This window comes from Ixodes scapularis, unplaced genomic scaffold (assembly GCF_016920785.2).
Source record: "Ixodes scapularis isolate PalLabHiFi unplaced genomic scaffold, ASM1692078v2 PGA_scaffold47__10_contigs__length_4178495, whole genome shotgun sequence".
NCBI lineage: Eukaryota > Metazoa > Arthropoda > Arachnida > Ixodida > Ixodidae > Ixodes > Ixodes scapularis.
Genome location: NW_024609876.1, coordinates 264,586 through 282,382, shown reverse-complemented (window position 1 = coordinate 282,382; position 17,797 = coordinate 264,586). Strand labels below are relative to the sequence as shown.

The 17,797-nt window shown below is 48.6% G+C and overlaps 1 protein-coding gene across 1 annotated transcript in view; it reads right to left on the bottom strand.

The window, feature by feature from the left end:
- LOC8036048 (ERI1 exoribonuclease 3) overlaps positions 1–17,797 on the bottom strand; it is a 67,995-nt gene that overhangs the window by 19,795 nt on the left and 30,403 nt on the right. Inside the window, exons 3-6 of the mRNA XM_029971091.2 lie at positions 13,096–13,212; positions 11,110–11,169; positions 9,338–9,432; positions 2,268–2,340 (exon numbers count right to left, since the gene is read on the bottom strand). Coding sequence (XP_029826951.2) covers positions 2,268–2,340; positions 9,338–9,432; positions 11,110–11,169; positions 13,096–13,212 — 345 coding nt within the window. The remainder of the gene's footprint in view (positions 1–2,267; positions 2,341–9,337; positions 9,433–11,109; positions 11,170–13,095; positions 13,213–17,797) is intronic.

The window sequence follows — 17,797 nt, the reverse complement described above, 5'->3', positions numbered from 1 at the left end:
GCTGATGGTTTTGGCTGTACGACCGGGCTACGTGCTACGTGCTTTGAGACCGCGATGTCGTCATCGGGTATACTGGCCCAAGAAAATTATCACGCCAAAACGCTCAAAGAGAAAGTGGAGATTTTGCGTCAAGTAGACGCAGGAAAAGCGAGCAAGGTCGAGATTGCCAAGAAGCACGAGATCCCGAGGAGTACGTTGTAAACATACGTCCGCAACAAGAAAACAATGACGGAAAAAAATACTTTGCTCTGTTAAACATCCGGATTTGGAGAAGGCGCTCATCACGTGGGTTAAAAAGATGAGAAGCCAAGATCTTCCTCTCAGCGGCCCCATCATCATGGCGAAGGCAGCAGAGTTTGCACTACATTTGAAACGCCACGACTTTGCCGCGTCTGAGGGATGGTTCCATCGCTTTCGTCAGAGACACGACCTCGACTTCTGTATCGTGTCTGGGGGGGGGGGACAGGCTAGAAGACGATTATTTGCGCGTTTCCTGGGGGGAAAAAATTCGATATAGCCAATATTCTATTCATTATAAAATGTACTTTTTACATGCACTTTTATTTAAATTATCCGCGAGTTCGATATCAACAATAATTCGTTGTACGTGGGTTCGTTCTAAACGGGTTTCACTGTATGCTATGTATTTGCTACCATAGAAAAACATATCTGCGGGCTTTACTTTTCACCATATTATTTAAGTCGAAAAACTCACAGAAATTGGGGTCTCATGAAAATTAGGTCGCTTACAGCATTTTAAAACACAAGATTTTGTGAAATATTTTGGTTTTTTCTGGGTGTTATTGTTTTTCTCCAGAACTGCATTTTGTACAGTTAATTTTTTAGCTTAACTTGCACTATGGATGTTCTAGTTCACATTAAAAAACAAAAATGTTGTGAATAGCAATTATTTTTCTTTCATCCATTTCCTTACAGGGTCACTTTTTTCTGTAGCTAGCTAAGCACAGTACAGTATAGACCACTTGGAACGTAACCGCTTATAGTGCAGGACCGGGTATAACGCGGCTTTTGTAAACCACCGGTTCGCCTCCCATAGAACTCCATGTAATTAAATACCGCTTAAAATGCAGGTGCGCGAAGGGAAACACCGGTTATAGTGCGGTTTCTGGAACAGCTCGTTGACCGCACGCTTCCCTGCGCGACACTAGACAACGGCGCCGACGGCACTACCCGCAAGCGGCACTCGCGGGGCAAGGAGGTTGCTCGAAGAAGCGGGGAGAAGCGAAGAGAGAGGCTTCAGTTGCCATAGCGACGGAGGGACGCACGCACGTGTCGTTCACGTGCGTGCGTCTCTCCGCTGCGTCTGAAAAAACCGCGACGACAGACCAATCGCAGGTCGAGGAAAAGTGTTTGCGCGCGTTGCATGCCGGTCGCGGGCCGGCTTCTTCTATCCGCAAACATGGCGTCGGTGGTGATCGTCGACGTGGACGGCGTGGTGGAAGCTCATCGTTCCGCGTAAAAGCGCTATCCTTGACTGTGAATTTTCCTTGTGTGTCGCTATGATAACCCAGCACGTACTAGAAGGGAAGATCCATTTACTCGTGCGGCGATGTCGTGGCGACACTCTCAAGACAGCAGAAACGCCCGTGTCATCGTGTTTGTTTACTTCGACTACAGTGGTGCTTTCTAAGCATTTGTGTTTTCGAACATCGCCCGGATTTCTTATTTAGAGCATTTCATACGTCTGCTCAAGTTGAAGGTACTACTGGCGCATACCGTATAAGAGATGCAAATTTTTACGCGTTTTCATCACCGGAGAAAAGTGATTAGGGTTAGCAATCATGAACGCCCGCAACGTCCGTCCGCAACCTGCAACACCGTTAAAAGGCTGCGCCAGGCAAAAGTCGCTCATTTCTTTCAAAATGTGTGACACACTTGAGAGAGAAGTGTACTAGTCTGGTGAAATAAAGACTTCCCTCAAACTAAGCTTTATTTTTTATCCAATATAAAATAAATTGTTTTACAAAGGTAAGTTGTCTCATGGCATGTATTTTGGCCTGAAAAATTGATGTTTTGGTTATAGTGCGGTACCGCTTATAGTGCGGATTTTCGCGACTCCCGCGACATACGTTATATGCGGTCTACACTGTACATTGCAGAATTGACCTACAAGACTGAAACGTTACTTTAGACATAATCCTTCCTAATAGGGTTCAGGTCAGCCTGAAAATTCGAATCAATTTGAGTGATCGGCTCGAAAGGTTGACCCTCCCAGGTCATATCCTCCTTAATAAAATAACCATTACCTTCTTGAGGTTGATCCAGCTGGTTAGGTACTCTGGCACGGGAATCTTGAAGTATGAGCACTGGGAAGGTAGCCTGCGAAACAAAGTTGTTTTGTCAGTGAGCGAACAAATGAAGAAATGCCAAAGGCAGCAATACTAATATGCTCTCAGTCTGGCAAGTCAGTACCGCGACATATACCAAATTATTGGAATGTCTATCAACTTCTCAAACCCTTTGTCAATCTACTGATGAGTGCTCTGTTCTACTGACCTACCGTAAAATTTCGTAAGAATGTCCACCCGAAATGAAGTGATAAATGACGAAAAACATGGGGTGGTCTATCTTTGGGGATGTGACAAAAAAATGTTCGTCAAATAATGATAAAATACTGGGGCATCCGCTAGAAACCACGTGTAACGGAAACAGACAGCGCCGATCGCGGACATTGCAAATTAGCATTTCACGATGCGATAAACATGCAGCAATTCACTTACAAACTACTGGGTCACAGGAAAAGATGACGGGTTGCGGAAGCAGCAGATTCACTTTCCACGGTAGGAAGGACACGCGGGAACTTGCCGAAAACTCGCATATGATGAGAACCGATATCGCAGATTGTGGATGCACTAGATTTGCATTTCATAACGCCATAAACATGCGGAGACAACTTGAGTGTCACAGAAACCAATATCGCATTCGCAAATCGTGGACGAAAAATGCCGAAACCTGCTACAAACTTGCACATCACGAAACAGATACCGCAGAAGTAGCAGGCTCGCATTTCACGTTGCAATAAACACACGGGAACAACTTGCGTGTCATGGGAACCGCGCACACAAATTGAAAACGCATGAAGCCACTACAAACTCGCTTGTCACACGTACTGGTACCGCAGATCGCACGGTTCATGTGATTCCCGTCAGACATTGCAGGATATCCGAGAGGAATGAAAGGGTGGGCTATGTTTCAGAATTTTTATGTTGTAGATATTTAGCCAAAAAAACGGGGCGATCTCTCGGGTCCCTACGGAATTTAAAGGTAATAAGTTCTCTTATTTGTTATTTTCTTTTTTCTTATGAGGGCATGACGCCCAATGATGTCTCTTCCCCTTTACAGTTCTAGCATGAGGCATTTTACATAGTTTCTAGCAACAAAAAAAAAGGACAATCTCGCACATCAGAGAAAAACACAAAATTGCACAACCATGTGATAAAAAAGAAAAAAAAAAGGTTCTGTTTTTGATAGAATCATAGAATCAGAGAAAATAAAGTCTATCATGTGAAAATATAAACATCATGAAAAAAACATGTGCAAAATAAAGCTGAGAAAGCAATATTACTGCACAACAAAAGTCGCTTCATTTTGTTTTTATATACGAAATTGAAGTCGATATTCATTATTATTACAGATTTTGGCTACCTGATAATCTTTAGCTTGATTACCATCATTTGCCCATACTTTTCAATGGTCATCCAATTTTGTGTGTAAAGATGTATAGTTATTTATGCCACCTGACATATTCTCAACAAGCTTTTCGCTGGGTATTATTTGCAACAGCTTAAAATAATAAATTTTCCTAACCTTCAGCAGGTCTCATCTGCCGAAAAGTGGGTCTGTGGAGAGACGTCGAGGCCTGCCCCGTACTGTCCATACATTCATAGTATCCACTTTCGTCAAACGAGCAGCTTGTTGTACCTTACTGATATATACCTCGTTCGACTGCCGACTTTTAAACCAGTCACTCTATATTGATGAAATTTAAAGGGTCTATTCATCTCATTGCCTAAATGCACTGTACAACGTTTCATCTCCTTAGGACAATTTTGCGGTAAGCTACATGGGGAGGTATACAACTACAGATATAAGTCGCCTTACTTGGCAGGGAAACCTATCAAAATATTGCTGCAAAATATTGAGCATTTCTAAGCTTCAGCCAAAACTAGAACATATGGGGGTGTGGCTATCTATTTTTTACCCTGAAATCTGCGCTTTTCCTAAGCAAAATGTTTATTTGAAACAGATTCCACATACGCTAATGGCGCACTTTCTCCTTGTCAAAACCCTACTTTTTTGGCAATAAAAATTTTATTTAAATAGAAAAATAAATATCTAGCCGCATATCTCATTAAATTTCAGTTCAGAAACATCGATAGCGAAGAATTAATTCTGCAATTAATTCAAATGATAACTTTCCTAAAATGAAAGTTGCTGTAAAAAAGTGAAACTGAGAAAACCTATTTGAGGTTTATACACCACTACATCTGATTTTACTGGTGGGGGTGGCAACTAAAGCACACCAAGAGCATACATAGGCGGTGCCTTCCGCTTACACCCAATCTCAGCATGGCCTTGCTGAGCGAGTCCGAGCTCAAAACGCTTTCTTCGAGTGTCATTTTGTTGTCGACATGTGGACATTGATCATGAAACGAGTGAGGAATTGGATACGCCTGCAATACACGAACCAGCGTAAGCAATTATGGGCAGGGCAAGGTCAAAATACAAAGCAGACAAACCTACGTCACTTTCTACAAACAAATGTTGGTTTTAGTTAGTTTTCTGTTCAATCAGGGCAAGCTTCTTGATTATTGGCCATGTGGATAGCCTCTTCCACTGGAAAGATGGACTTCTGTGGTGTTCTTGCCCAAATTGTTTACTCTCAAACAAATATATTTAATGTACTAAAACTGCAAAGAAATGCTATTTCCAACGAGAGTATAATTATTGTTCTAGGGTATACTGGTGCGGAGCTACAGCTGTTAGAAAATAGGAAACACAGATGTTTCACATGTCCAAAACATGATTTTGCATCGTCGGCTTACCGAAAATGGTTTATTTTTCCGCAAATATATTTCAGATATAGCAATAAAAATGTGCACGAGTGTGCACTATTTGTTGTTGAACCACAATAGATAAAAATGAGTTTTTTTTTTCTAAGAAATTGCAAATTTTAGGTGGTGTCCCTCGTTAAATGTGCTACCAAGATTAACAGAGACAAGTCCATATGGACCTCACAGAGAACAGTCCATAAGTGGGGTTCCATGTTGTCGGCAGTTCTATTTTCTTCGAATTCAGGGGTGCTCCCTCGGTTCTCATTGTCCCCCCCCCCCAGATTCTGAGTTTTTCAGAGTACTACTTTCGGCGCTGGTAAAAAAGAATCTGCACTTAGCGGGGCTTAGGTTTAAACAACAATTGAGCGGTCCTGCATTAATCTACAGCAGGAGTTCTCAAACTTTTGGTCTCACGGAAACCCAGGAAGCCTCAAAAACTGCCGCGGAACCCTCTTCTCCTCCTCCTCCTCCTCCTCCTCCTCCTCCTCCTCCCTCCCTCCCTCCCTCCCTCCCTCCCTCCCTCCCTCCCTCCCCTCCCTCCCCTCCCTCCCCCCCCTCCCCCCTCCATATTTGCCGACTGAGATGCAACAGATGCACAATTGTAGGCAATTTTGCTTGTGTTGCTTCCCATATATCCCCACCATATCAATCGCGATGTCAGTACAAAGTAAGATGAAGGCGCTTTGCATCGTTCTTCTGCGCAGCCTGCGGCGTGGGGGGGAGGGGGTTGCAATTTGGGTGTTCGCGGAACCCATGAGACCAGCTTGTGGAACCCCTGCGTTCCCAGAAACCCAGTTTGAGAACCCCTGATCTACAGCACAATCACAGCGAAAGTTGCGATTTGTCATGGCGAAGTCGCTGGGCATCGCCGCTGCGTTCACGCACCGTGGGGTGCCTGAACAAGAGCGTTCAAAACAAAATAAACATCTGACTTTTTTTTAAAAACGCTTTTGTTTTTGTTGCTTTTTGTTTAGGGGCATGTGAAACTGCATCTCTTGGCACAAGCTCTTGGCACTGACAGCGCTACAACTGCAATTTGTTATCAGCTATTTGTGGGGTTTTTTTTTTTCAGCGAGAACGTGCAGTGGGGAATAGGTTCTAGAAAAGTTAAAGTATAAAGCAGGTTATTAACACTGTGGCGTAGCTCTCTTGTAACGTTTCCGCTTTGCATACAGCACAACAGGTCTGATTCTTGCAGGCGGCGGGCAATCTTTTTCCAGGATTCTGCAACACCGACGATGAACGCACAACATCGCCAACTACATCAACAACCGCTACAACTACAACATACACAACGGACATAATTTCCATGGGTGGGAAGAGCCCGTAACAGCCTTCGCCGTAAAACAGGACACAGACGCACGATTCCCCAGCCTCGAGGGAACATGTGCGTGACCCAAACAGCGGAAAAACGTTCCGGTACGGACGAGAAAAGAAAACATGGGCGTGGTTCTCGAAGGAAGACGCAGCCTGGCAGACAGTCCAGTAGGTATTGTTTTCCGGATCGAGACAAAATAAAACTGTAGAAAAATATTTCTTTCCATGAAACTGGGGTTTCTTTAAATCTGTGAGCCTTTATTGCCCCGTTGCAAGCAGCCGTCTTTCATTTCTGTCAGTCGTGGTTTGGACTGGACTGGACCGGTTCTGTGAGGCCGCAGTGCGGTTCTTGCCGTGCTCTTTTGCTGTGTTCGTTCGCTCGTTACGTCCACTTTCCCTCTTACAAGAGGGAAAGAGTCTTCTGGCATGCTTCCAGTGATGCACTGCAGAAGCGGGAGAGGAGGAGATCGAGCGGCAGTGGCGGTAGCACAACGTACACGACGACGTAAAACCCGAGGCACAGCGGCGAAGCGGTTAGTGCAAAACTGCCCCCACTTGGGAGGAAAGATTGGCTCTACAAACGCAACAGGGTGCACACCGTTGCGAGATCAAAATCCCCATCCTTCGCCGAGTCGGAACCCCTGCGCTAAGTGCCAACGCATTTCGTCGAGAATTGGCGTAACAAAAGTGGCAATTTCGGCATCATTTTTTTTTTTTTTTTATTCGAGGACAACTTTGATTTAGTGTTTTTCAATCCCCCCCCCCCCCCCCCCCCCCCCCCCCCCCCCTTTTTGACAAAATGGGCTCGGGGGTTAATTTTGGGGGTTTATCTGTACTTAGAGAAAACACAGAACCCTACCGAGAGGTCACTTTTACCTCCGGCTGGAGGTGTCGCACGATCAAGTGCGTGCTTCGGCTTTAAAACGCGGCGCTCTGCGAGTCAGCCGGCCAAACCTTGGCTGGACGGAAACTAATTAATGGTTAACCGTTGTGTCAAGTGCATCATCCCTTGAAATGCGCCTTACAGCCCCGAATATTGTGTTCACAAATAAAAAGCAATTTTTTTTTTTTTTTTCAGCCTTAAAGGGCAACTTTGCTTAATTTCAAAAATTTTGAGATAGTGGCCGATTTCGCTTTTTGAAGCACTCAAAGACAATCCCCAGTCCTTTGTTTCGCGAAAAATAAAATATTTTTCGTGTAATTTTACTCTAGCCATGATCAGAAACCGAAACCGAAACGGTGGCAAAGCCGGACAACATTGGATATTCGGCATCACTAAGCATGTACACCCACGTGATATACAAGGGGAAGAAGGAGCTCCCCTCTTATCAGGATCCTCCTTTGCGCCTCCCGGATTAGCACAGGCGTCGCTATTCTCCTCCCAGAAGATTATAGAAGATTAACCTGTCACTCAAAATTCTTACAAAAGCAGCTTCCCTCTCCTCCTTTTACTTGGTGTTCAAAAGTATGCGATGTAACACAAGCCGCGCTCAACGAGGCGATCGGCTTATCAGTAGTATCAATAGTCGAGTGCCGGGCCGGCCGAGCGCGTCACTCACGTCTTTCACGGCGCTGGCGCCACCCGTGCTCTCCCCGGGAAAGAAAACAAAATTAAAAAAAAAAAAAGAAGCTGTACATGTTTGATGACGTCGCGGAGGTGCCGGGGGTGCCGGGAGAAGGAATTTGGAGGAAGCGGAAATGCAGCCGGGCAGTGTTGTCTGGCCCGCACGTCTCATCCAAAACCAGCGGATTCGTGCTTGTCAAACTTTGACAGCGATTTTAATGAACTTCTAGGCGGAATTCCGTCGTAATATTTGCCATGGGGGTTTTGTAGATGATAACAAAGAGAACTGTATAGTTTTGCACTACTGGAAAAGAAACGGAGTTGCCCTTTAAAAAGACTGGATGAAATTTGGCCAGTAGAGCATGACCAATAACCGGTGGTCTTTAACATGCACCATGCAGTAGTGAAGAGATGAATGCGTGCCAGCATAATGTTCATCCAAATGGAGACTGGAAGGATCGATTAAACCCACGAGTCGGCAGTCTACAGCACAATCCCTCACTCGCTCAACCTCGAGCCGCAGCACCGGACGCTAAAGTGCAGTCTGAGTTTGTCTTTACATGATGATAAACATCCTAAAAAACAATCAATTACAATTATCTGTAGCCATTTTCTTTATAAAGAAGACGGGGCTGTGTTTCTGCACTGCTTTGCTGCGGACTACGTAAAAATGATATCTCTATGTTTTTTCTATGAAGGCCCCATTCCGCCGAATAAATCGAGACGAACCTCGTTCCTTCGCTCTGTCGTAGCAGAACAAGCCCCCCTTGCTTCTCTGTCCCTGGCTAAATGCCGTTCCCTCTTTCGTGGCGTTTCACTGGCGCGACGAACGACGCCCCTTGCGAGTTCGCTTCTTTCTCTTGCGAGGCATTGTTAGGACAACCGGAGCACCTCCAGTATGCGTACGACTTTTATCGTAGACCTCTTTCAAAAGTGTGCCCTGCATTGGAAGCTGTGGAATTCCTGCAAAATGGCAGACAAAAGGGCGAGCTCCTTGCATTTGGTCGTGCCTCGGCTGCACAAGCCCTCGTGCGGCGGGAGTAAAAGCTGGAGCTACCCACTTAAAACGTTCCGCGGAGGAAAAGTCGTCGAATTTAATAATCGTCGGTTCGCACGCCTCCCCCTTGGTGCAGCGGTTAGGCATTGGAGTACACTCCCGGGGTCTTTGGTTCAATTCACCCAGAAAGACGTTTGTAATTTTGTGCTTTCTTCTTAATTTATTCACTTGCGCACCCCTTTCGAGTTACAAATAAAAGCTTTCATGCGGGGGCTGCCGACAGAAATGCCGTCCCGTTTAATACAAACATTGTGACGTGCTCCTTTTTTCGACATAAAAAAGGTGTCCATTTCTGTCGAGAGATGCTGCACCGACGCGTCTCACATTTTCTGCAGGTCCCAGTCTCCGAAGGTGACGAAGGCCACCCGCTTCTCTGGAGGTCCCAGGAGACCCTCACTGCACATCCACTGGTGGAACTTCTACAAGAAGCAAAAGTGGGTTGAATAAGCACTGACCCGCTAACGTTCTAGACAGAAAGAAAAGCTGCGTTCAGCTCTCCCGAACAAGGAGTGAATGTAAGCAGGCAGTGATGTATACAAAGGCTTATACGATGGAATGTCTCAATTGACTCTATGGCCTCGGAAATTTTGCTCACTCTTGGCTTCTTTGTTTATATGGTCTGACCTTTCTTAAAGCACCATGCCAGAGAATAGAACCTCAAACTATATTCAAATAAATAAGGCTGTATTGCCATTTTGTTTTACCCAACTCATCTTATCGGGGCTTTCCTCATGTTAATACAAGTATGTGAAATATTTCTCACGTAATAAAGTTGCTCCTTTTCAAAACTGCTAAATATGCCTCTTTTTTCCTTTTTTTTTCTCCCAATGAGTGGATTGCCATGGAGGGCCTTCAACCACCACCTGCCTACCAGAAGCTCAATCTAGATACCAAATTGAAAACAGGCAGGCCATGGAAATTCGCCAAAAACTCAAGATACATCGTAAGATGTAAGCATGAGCCGCTGGAAGCTCTATTAGCAATGACAGTCAGACGCGTGCGACCAACACGTTTAGTGTATTTGCACGACAGATATTTTTTTCTGTGGAGAAAACCAAGTACTATGTCACAGAACTGCGAGAAGGCCACAAAAGGAGGAGGGTATGCGAAAATCAGAGGAAGCATTCACACGACGGAGCTGCAATTGGTTGAGTCGGTAGAGTCTTTCTTTTCGATAGCCCGTTTGTGACCCTTGCAGGCACGTCGAACAGAGGGGAGGAAAAAACAAAAGAAAGGCAGCCCAGAGCTCAATGCAGCTGACCGTAATCCTTCCCCAAAAGGACGGCAAACGGTCGCTCCAACGGGACGACAGATGTTCTGCGAGCCGGTTGCACATTCTTCGCGGCTCCCCGAGGGCTCGGGGGATTAGTGAACATTCGTGACACCGCGCACGTGACATCAGAGCTCGTCGACGTCTAATACCCACCTCGGAAAAAAAAACTCCATTGTGAGAATACACCAATAAGGACACACTCATTCGAGTGACCACGAACGGCACAGGGTCACTCTCAAGGACTGACACAGAGGCGTCCCGCCACCACCACCCTCTTATGCAGGGACAGCCTAGATTTAGAACCAACCCTCCCTCTAGACACCTTGCTGTTCTTAGAACTCTGTTTCTTATTGATTGCTTCATTGTTACCACAAGCCGGCAGAGTTCGAGCATGTGCTTCAAGCCTTCATGATAGGGCATTGCATTGAGGCAACAAATCACTGATATCGATTTACGGAGACTAAACACGAGCACTGCCAAAGTATTACACACGAGAAACTGTGATTCACACTAAGGCCGATCTTAAAAAGGTTACACCAGCTTCTCAGCAGGCATTCAGCCGGTTAGCCGTTTGTCAAGCAACCTTGTGCCCCGACGTCATCCAGATCGAAACAGGCGAAAATTGGGATTAAGCCCAGGATTTCTCCGAGCCGCAGAGCATTAACACAGTCAGCCAGCTATCTCCCCCAGGCATTTGCTATAGGCCCTGTGTCTGCCAATCGCCGGTTTGAGCGTCGCGAAAACTAGGAGACAAAGGTGGTTATCTATCCCTTTCTACAATAGCTTTGCAGGGCCTCTAAGACAGATACAGACATTGGCATACCTCAAGAACTTCTTCAAAGAAAGGCTGCTCATCCACCATATCTTGAATGATGCCGGTGAGCTGGAAGTAGACAAACGGTAGTTGGTTCAGCACCAAGTGCAATGTTCAATTTTAGCAAAACTCGACTGGTGTAACTATAGAGGGCTGCAACCAAGCGCTTAGACAGCACGCATGATCTAAAAAATTTTAAACGACCACATGAAGTGTGCTGCGATTAACAGCGGCAACTTTTGCATTGTTCAAAGATATGCTTTAGCAGATTTGCTTTTAGTTTATGTGCTTTAGGAGCTTTGCTTTTAGTAGATAGTTGTAGGAGATGTTTACTTAGGAGAGGTGTGCTTTTGTAGAAAGCTCGTACGAGAAGCGCTTTAGGCGGGAAAATTACATTGAGACATGCTTTTTGGTTTAAATGTTCTCACAGAATGTGGATTTGGTTAATTACTTCATTTGACCAAAATGCTGGGTTTTGTTTCCTGTTATTATATTACTTGGGAATTGCAAAGACAGCCTTGTGATCCGTGTATAGGCCAGAATGTGCGTGCAGTCTCGTATCCTCACGCCCCTTGCAAATACAAAATCGATGCATTTTCTCATCATTTCATCATTTATTTTCCTTAAGGGCCCGTGGGGCATTATACAAGGGGGTGGCAATTGAAAAAAAAAAATATATATATAACAGTAAACATAATTATAACACTGTAAGCTAGCTAGGTAGGTTAGATAAAGATGGGGTAATGGCTTCCACCATTATTTATTTTCCTGTTCCTGATAGTGGGTGTATGGACATCGGTGACGAGGGTGACATTGAAGCTGTCGGGAGTAAACACCATCCGGCCTTGGAGACGTCTATGTGGAAGTCCTTGACCACTACGAATGGGAATTGTATGGATCCGAAATGTAAGCACAATGTCACACACGTCATTTGAAGGAGTATTTTGTAGACGTGCCAAGGAACCTTCCAAATCCCTGAAGTTGCAGTGGCAGCTGCAGCGGAGGGAAGGGGGGAGGGAAGAGGGGGCGATAGCACATCTTGCTATAAGTTACGGGGTTGTGCAAGGGCGACAATGGTGGAAACAGAGCGATAGTGCTGCGACAGTGAGGTGGTGTGCGGATTTTGCCAAAAAGAAGCACTGACAGCTGCCACTGTAAAACATACTGCACGAGATTATGAGACAAGAATGAGGCAATATTTTGTATTGTTACGAGTATCAGATCCACATACATAACTTGGTAGTGATATCAAAATAGGAAAAAGGTTGCCAAGCAGTTAAACATATATGTTATGAATCACATCTAATCAAAACTTGCAATCTAAGGGTTATTTTGTAATATTTTTGTTACCTCTTTAGAGGTAACAAAAATAGCACTTAACTGAATAAATTTGTGAGGTTAAGTAATAAGCACTTAACTGAATAAATTTGTGAGGTGGTAAAAATACATGTTTTGCATTTGCAAAACTTCTTGAAAATAAATAAAAACTACATCTGAAACAGATGCTCCACATTAAAAAAATCTGGTTTATTCTTTATTTAGAATCCTAATTAACCCCCCCCCCCCCCCCCCCGCCCCATTTTCTTTCAACATTGAATATTACCTTCAGATTTTATTAATTTGGTATACTACCATAGAAGTATTCTAAAAGAGGGGTAGAAAAAATTAAAAAAAAAATACTATAGAAATGAGCCCATCCCATGCTAACAACATGTGTACAAGTGTAGAAATTAGAATATGCTAACATTTGCAGAAATTAAAATATGCTGACTTGCATGAACCCATGCTAATAGTATTTGTAGCAATGAAAATATGCTAACAATATTTGTAGAAATGAACCCACCCTGACACTTGTAGGAACGAACAGATGCTATGTCAACGAAATTTGTGAGGACGAATCCATGCTAACTTTCCTTCCTCCCTCTCCTGCAATGACCCCGTACTAGTATCGGTATCAAGCAACAGTAAATCCTCCCAATTCAAGTTCATGCTCACCTCGGTGCAGAAGGAGCTCAGTTCTCTGTGAACCCTGGGCTGGACGTACTGGTGGAAAGTGGACTCCACCTGGAAGCTTCGCCCGTTCACTTTCAGCACCGGGAACTCTATGATCTCCTGCACACAGGGCAGCACCCCACGACTCGTAACACGCTGCATCGATGCTGCGCAACCCACAATGAAATAATTCATAAAAAAAGAAAATTGCATCTTAGTACTATGGGTAAAGTTGGAAGGCACAGTATGTGCTGCACTGAGTTAGTGTGACACGAACGTGTGGTCCCATCATGATACCTTAACGTAACATGGTGTCAGATTACGTGATGCCATGATGTAACAAGGTGTCACGTCACATGATGTGACTTGACTCGACATCACCTTATGGTGCCACGACGCAGAGTCACGTGACAAAAGGTGACGTCCAGCTATGCTGTCACGTGTGTGGGGGCCCGCTCTGCCGCCGCCTGATTGCTACCAGACGCTGGCGGCCGAGGGCGGCTCAAGGGCGAGCCGTCGGCACCCTCGGTAGCCGATCGAGGCTGATAGTGGCCGGCTGGTGGCGGCGGCGGACGTCCTCGGGCCCCCTTCAAAGGAGCCCGACCCCCAAGGGCCTGGACGGCATGGATGGGGAGCCGGGAGAACACCCACGTCGGGAGGAAGGCACCCGTCGGCCTGGCGCCGGGAAAAGGGGGTGCGAGGGAAGGACCGGCGGGGGCTCGAGGGGTCGGTGGGAGGACGCAGGGGTGGTGCGACGGACGTGAAAGTGGACGGACGTTTGAATACCGTGAGGTGCGACCGCCGGAGAACTCAACAATGTGAGTGATTAAATGTTTATATTGTGGGGATTGTGATCCCTCAACATTCTGCCGCGTCAGCGTTTTGGCGCGCCGTGGCGGCCGCGCTGGCGTAGCGAGAGGTGGCACTGCTTACCACTGTGAGTGGCTTCCTCCTCTCCCCCCTTGGGGCGATTTCCGTAACGGACCCCCGCACAAAGGAGATCGACGTGTCGCTCCTTGATTGGCCACTTCGCCCCCGCCGTTATCTTAAAACCAGCGGACAGCAGTCTCGCTTCGCTCTTCTTCCTGGGATTCGGCGGTGGCGACAACGGGGACCCTTCCGGCGCACCGGTGAGCGTTTACCCCGTACTTTGTACATTTGTGAGCGACCGTTCGGCCGTGGGCGATCTCCACACCGACGGCGTTCACCAGCTTATAGCCGCCGTGTTGTTGTTATTTTGTTTCATTGTAAATAAACAGTTTATCACCGTTACCAACGTGACTGGTGTCTGTTTGCGCTCAACGAGCAGCATGCCACGCGAGTACGAACCCGCTTCGCGGTAGAGCGTCTCGCCGCGAACGTGGTACTCCCAAAGGCAGTGGCCCCAAGGAGGACCACAATTTGGCGCCCAACGTGGGGCCGACGACCAGAATTCCGGTACGTCTGTGTGTGGCGACTGCTGCCGAGTGACGAGTCCTCGCGCAACCAGCGCTTACCGTGACGATGCAGACCGACTTCTCGGATTTGCTCACGCTGGCGACCGCGGCCGACGCCTTCGCGCGGCCCCCACTTCAACGAGAAGCGCCCTACCGCGCACCCCTGGAGCCGAGCGTGGTTCCGACGCCATTGCGGACGGGCGCCATCGCTCCCGGATCTTCCCTGAACACGCGTGCTCCGCCGCCGGCACAAAGCGAAGCCTATCGGTCTCCCCACGGAGAAACCGCTGCGGCGCCTCATCACACCTTGCTCGAAAACGCGGCACGTGTGATTGAGAGTCTGACAGGTGCGTTGCGAACGACAACACTCGCACCACAGGCCCAACGACCTCCGGTCCGAATTCCCGTCCCGACGTATCGGGGTTACGCAGACAAAGCGAGCGCTACGAACTTCCTTGACGATTTACGGAAGTACCAACGCGCGATGGGAATGTCCGATCGTGAAATACTTGAGCGCATTCTGCCAATCGCGCTCGCCGACGAAGCCGCCCGCTGGTTCCGACTTGTCGGTGACCAACCCGCCGGAACGCTCGATCAGTTCCGAGAGGCGTTCCGCCGCGAATTCCTTCCCGCCGACTATGAGAGAAGGATGCGGCGGGAGCTCGAACAGCGAACCCAGCATCCGGACGAGTCCCTGCTGGAGTTCGTACGAGCCATGCAAGAGCTCTTCGAGCTCGCAGAACCCTCAGCTCCCAATGCAGAGCGAGTGGAACGCGTCATACGCCAAAGCCATCCGACTTTCGCTGCGTATCTTCGAGGCAGCCGTTTCCGCGACCTGAACGAGCTCGCCTCCGAGGCCCGGCGCCTTCAGGGTGACATTCTCGCTGCCCGTGCGTACCGGCCTCCGCCTCCAGCGTCAGCGGCCCTCGAACCGCGCTGCGCGTGGAGCGGGGACACGCCATCTCGAACACCGAGGCGCTACGATTCCGCAAGCTATGCGGAAGATCGGGGCCGAGACACGTACGCAATCTCAGATCGTGCGCTCGACCCGTACTCCTACGGTAGACGAACAAGCCGGCCGACGCCGCAGTTCAGAACCACCGACTCGCGCCCCAACGAGGCAGAGAGGCAGGAGGAAACGAGGATCCCTCAATCTCAGCGAGCCGATGCACGCTACGACAGAGCCGGCGAAAACCGAAACGCACGGCGGAACCCCCAGCGAGGCGACGACAGAAGATGTTTTCGGTGCAATCGCCCCGGTCATCTCGCTCGCCAGTGCCCGGAGCGGCCGAACACGGAATCGCACCGTGCGGGAAACGAGCAAAGCCACCGGTAAACGGCCCTTGGACGGACGGACCGGTGGCTAACAAAGAATCAGAGGGTCCCATGGACACTCTTTTGCCGACCGCCTACAGAATAGGCTTCCCGACCGGCACGCCGGCCCCGTTCATTTCTGTGACGATCGCCGGCAAGCCATTCAAGGCACTCCTCGACACCGGAGCAAGCGCTTCGATGTTCGGCGACGAAGTGTTGACTTACCTCCGACAGAATTCTGTCCGACTCCGAGAATGCAACACTGCCTTTCGCCTAGCCTGCGGAACCGCCCTTTCGGCTGGTACCGCGCGGCTGGTCGCGAGATGGGAGAATCGAGTAAGACGACAACGCTTCGTTCATCTCCCTGGCCTATCGGTGCCCATTATTTTGGGCAGAGACTTCCTTGCCAAAACAGGCATTGTAATCGACGTCAGCAGCGCAGGCTATCGGGAGGGCACGTTTGCACCCCTGAAACCCTTCTGCGAACCCCCGGCCGTACCGCCAACGCCACCATTGGCGCACGCGACGAGCCGTCGAGAGGAAGCGAGGGACTCCCTAAACCGGGTCATTGACCCCAAGACACCGAGTCCAGCGCCGATGGCAGCGAGCGCCGCCCCCATCGGGGAAATGACGCACCCACTGCTCACGCAATCGTGCAGCGTGTCAGGGCGAGAAAAAGCCCGACTGTCGTCGTTGTTGCGCCGTTATGACGCAATGTTCACGGACCGACCGGGCTGCACAAACGAAGTGCGACATCGCATTGACACGGGCGACGAACTGCCAAGAAGGCAGAACGCGCGACCCGTAAGCTTGGCTAAACGAAAAGCCATCGACCGTGCCCTGGACGAAATGATCGACACCGGAGTTGTCCGGCGATCTAACAGCCCCTGGGCATTCCCCGTGGTGCTGGTCCCGAAGAAAGACGGCAGCTCACGTCTTTGCGTGGACTACCGCCGTCTGAACGACGTCACACGAAAGGACGCCTACCCGCTACCGAGCATCGACTCGATTCTGTCCAACTTGGGCAGTGCGCGGTACTTCACCACCCTGGACGCTAGCCGAGGCTACCTCCAGGTTCGGATGGAGCCAGGTGACGAGGCAAAAACAGCCTTCTGTTGTCACCGCGGGCTTTTCGAATTCACACGAATGCCTTTCGGTCTGTGCGGAGCGCCAATGACGTTCCAGCGATTGATCGACCGAGTACTGGGAGAAGCCAAATGGAAACACGCAATGGCCTATCTCGACGACATTGTCGTCTACTCCAACACGTTCGAAGATCACCTACGTCATCTCGAGGACGTACTCGACCGGCTAAAAGCCGCGGGAATGACCCTGAACCCCGAAAAGGCTCAAATAGCCGAAACCCGCATCGCCTTGCTCGGGTTCGAACTGGATCGCGGGCGCCTTGCGCCACATCCCGACAAACTACAGGCAATCCTGGAGTTTCCCGCGCCAACCGACGTGAGCTCCCTCCGTCGCTACTTGGGAATGGTGAACTTCTATCGCCAATTCATCCCAAACTGCGCGACGCTTCAAGCACCACTGACACGCCTCTTGCGAAAGTCCGTGAGTTGGAGCTGGGGTCCCGAGCAGGAAGCGGCCTTTCGCCGCACCTCCCGAGCGCTCGCGGACACAGCTGAACTCAAGCTACCCGACTTGAACAAGCCCTTTCTGATCCAAACAGATGCCAGCAATCTTGGCTTGGGCGCGGTCCTGCTCCAACAGCACGAAGGTGTACTCCGACCGGTGGCCTTCGCCAGCCGCTCGTTGACGCCAGCTGAAAGGAACTACAGCACATGCGAACAAGAGTGCTTGGCCATCGTCTTTGCACTCCGGCGTTTCGACATTTATGTCGACGGGACCACTTTCGTGATCGAAACAGATCACCAAAGCCTAATATGGCTCTCCCGACTTCGCGAACCCGCTGGTCGCTTGGCAAGATGGGCTTTGATGCT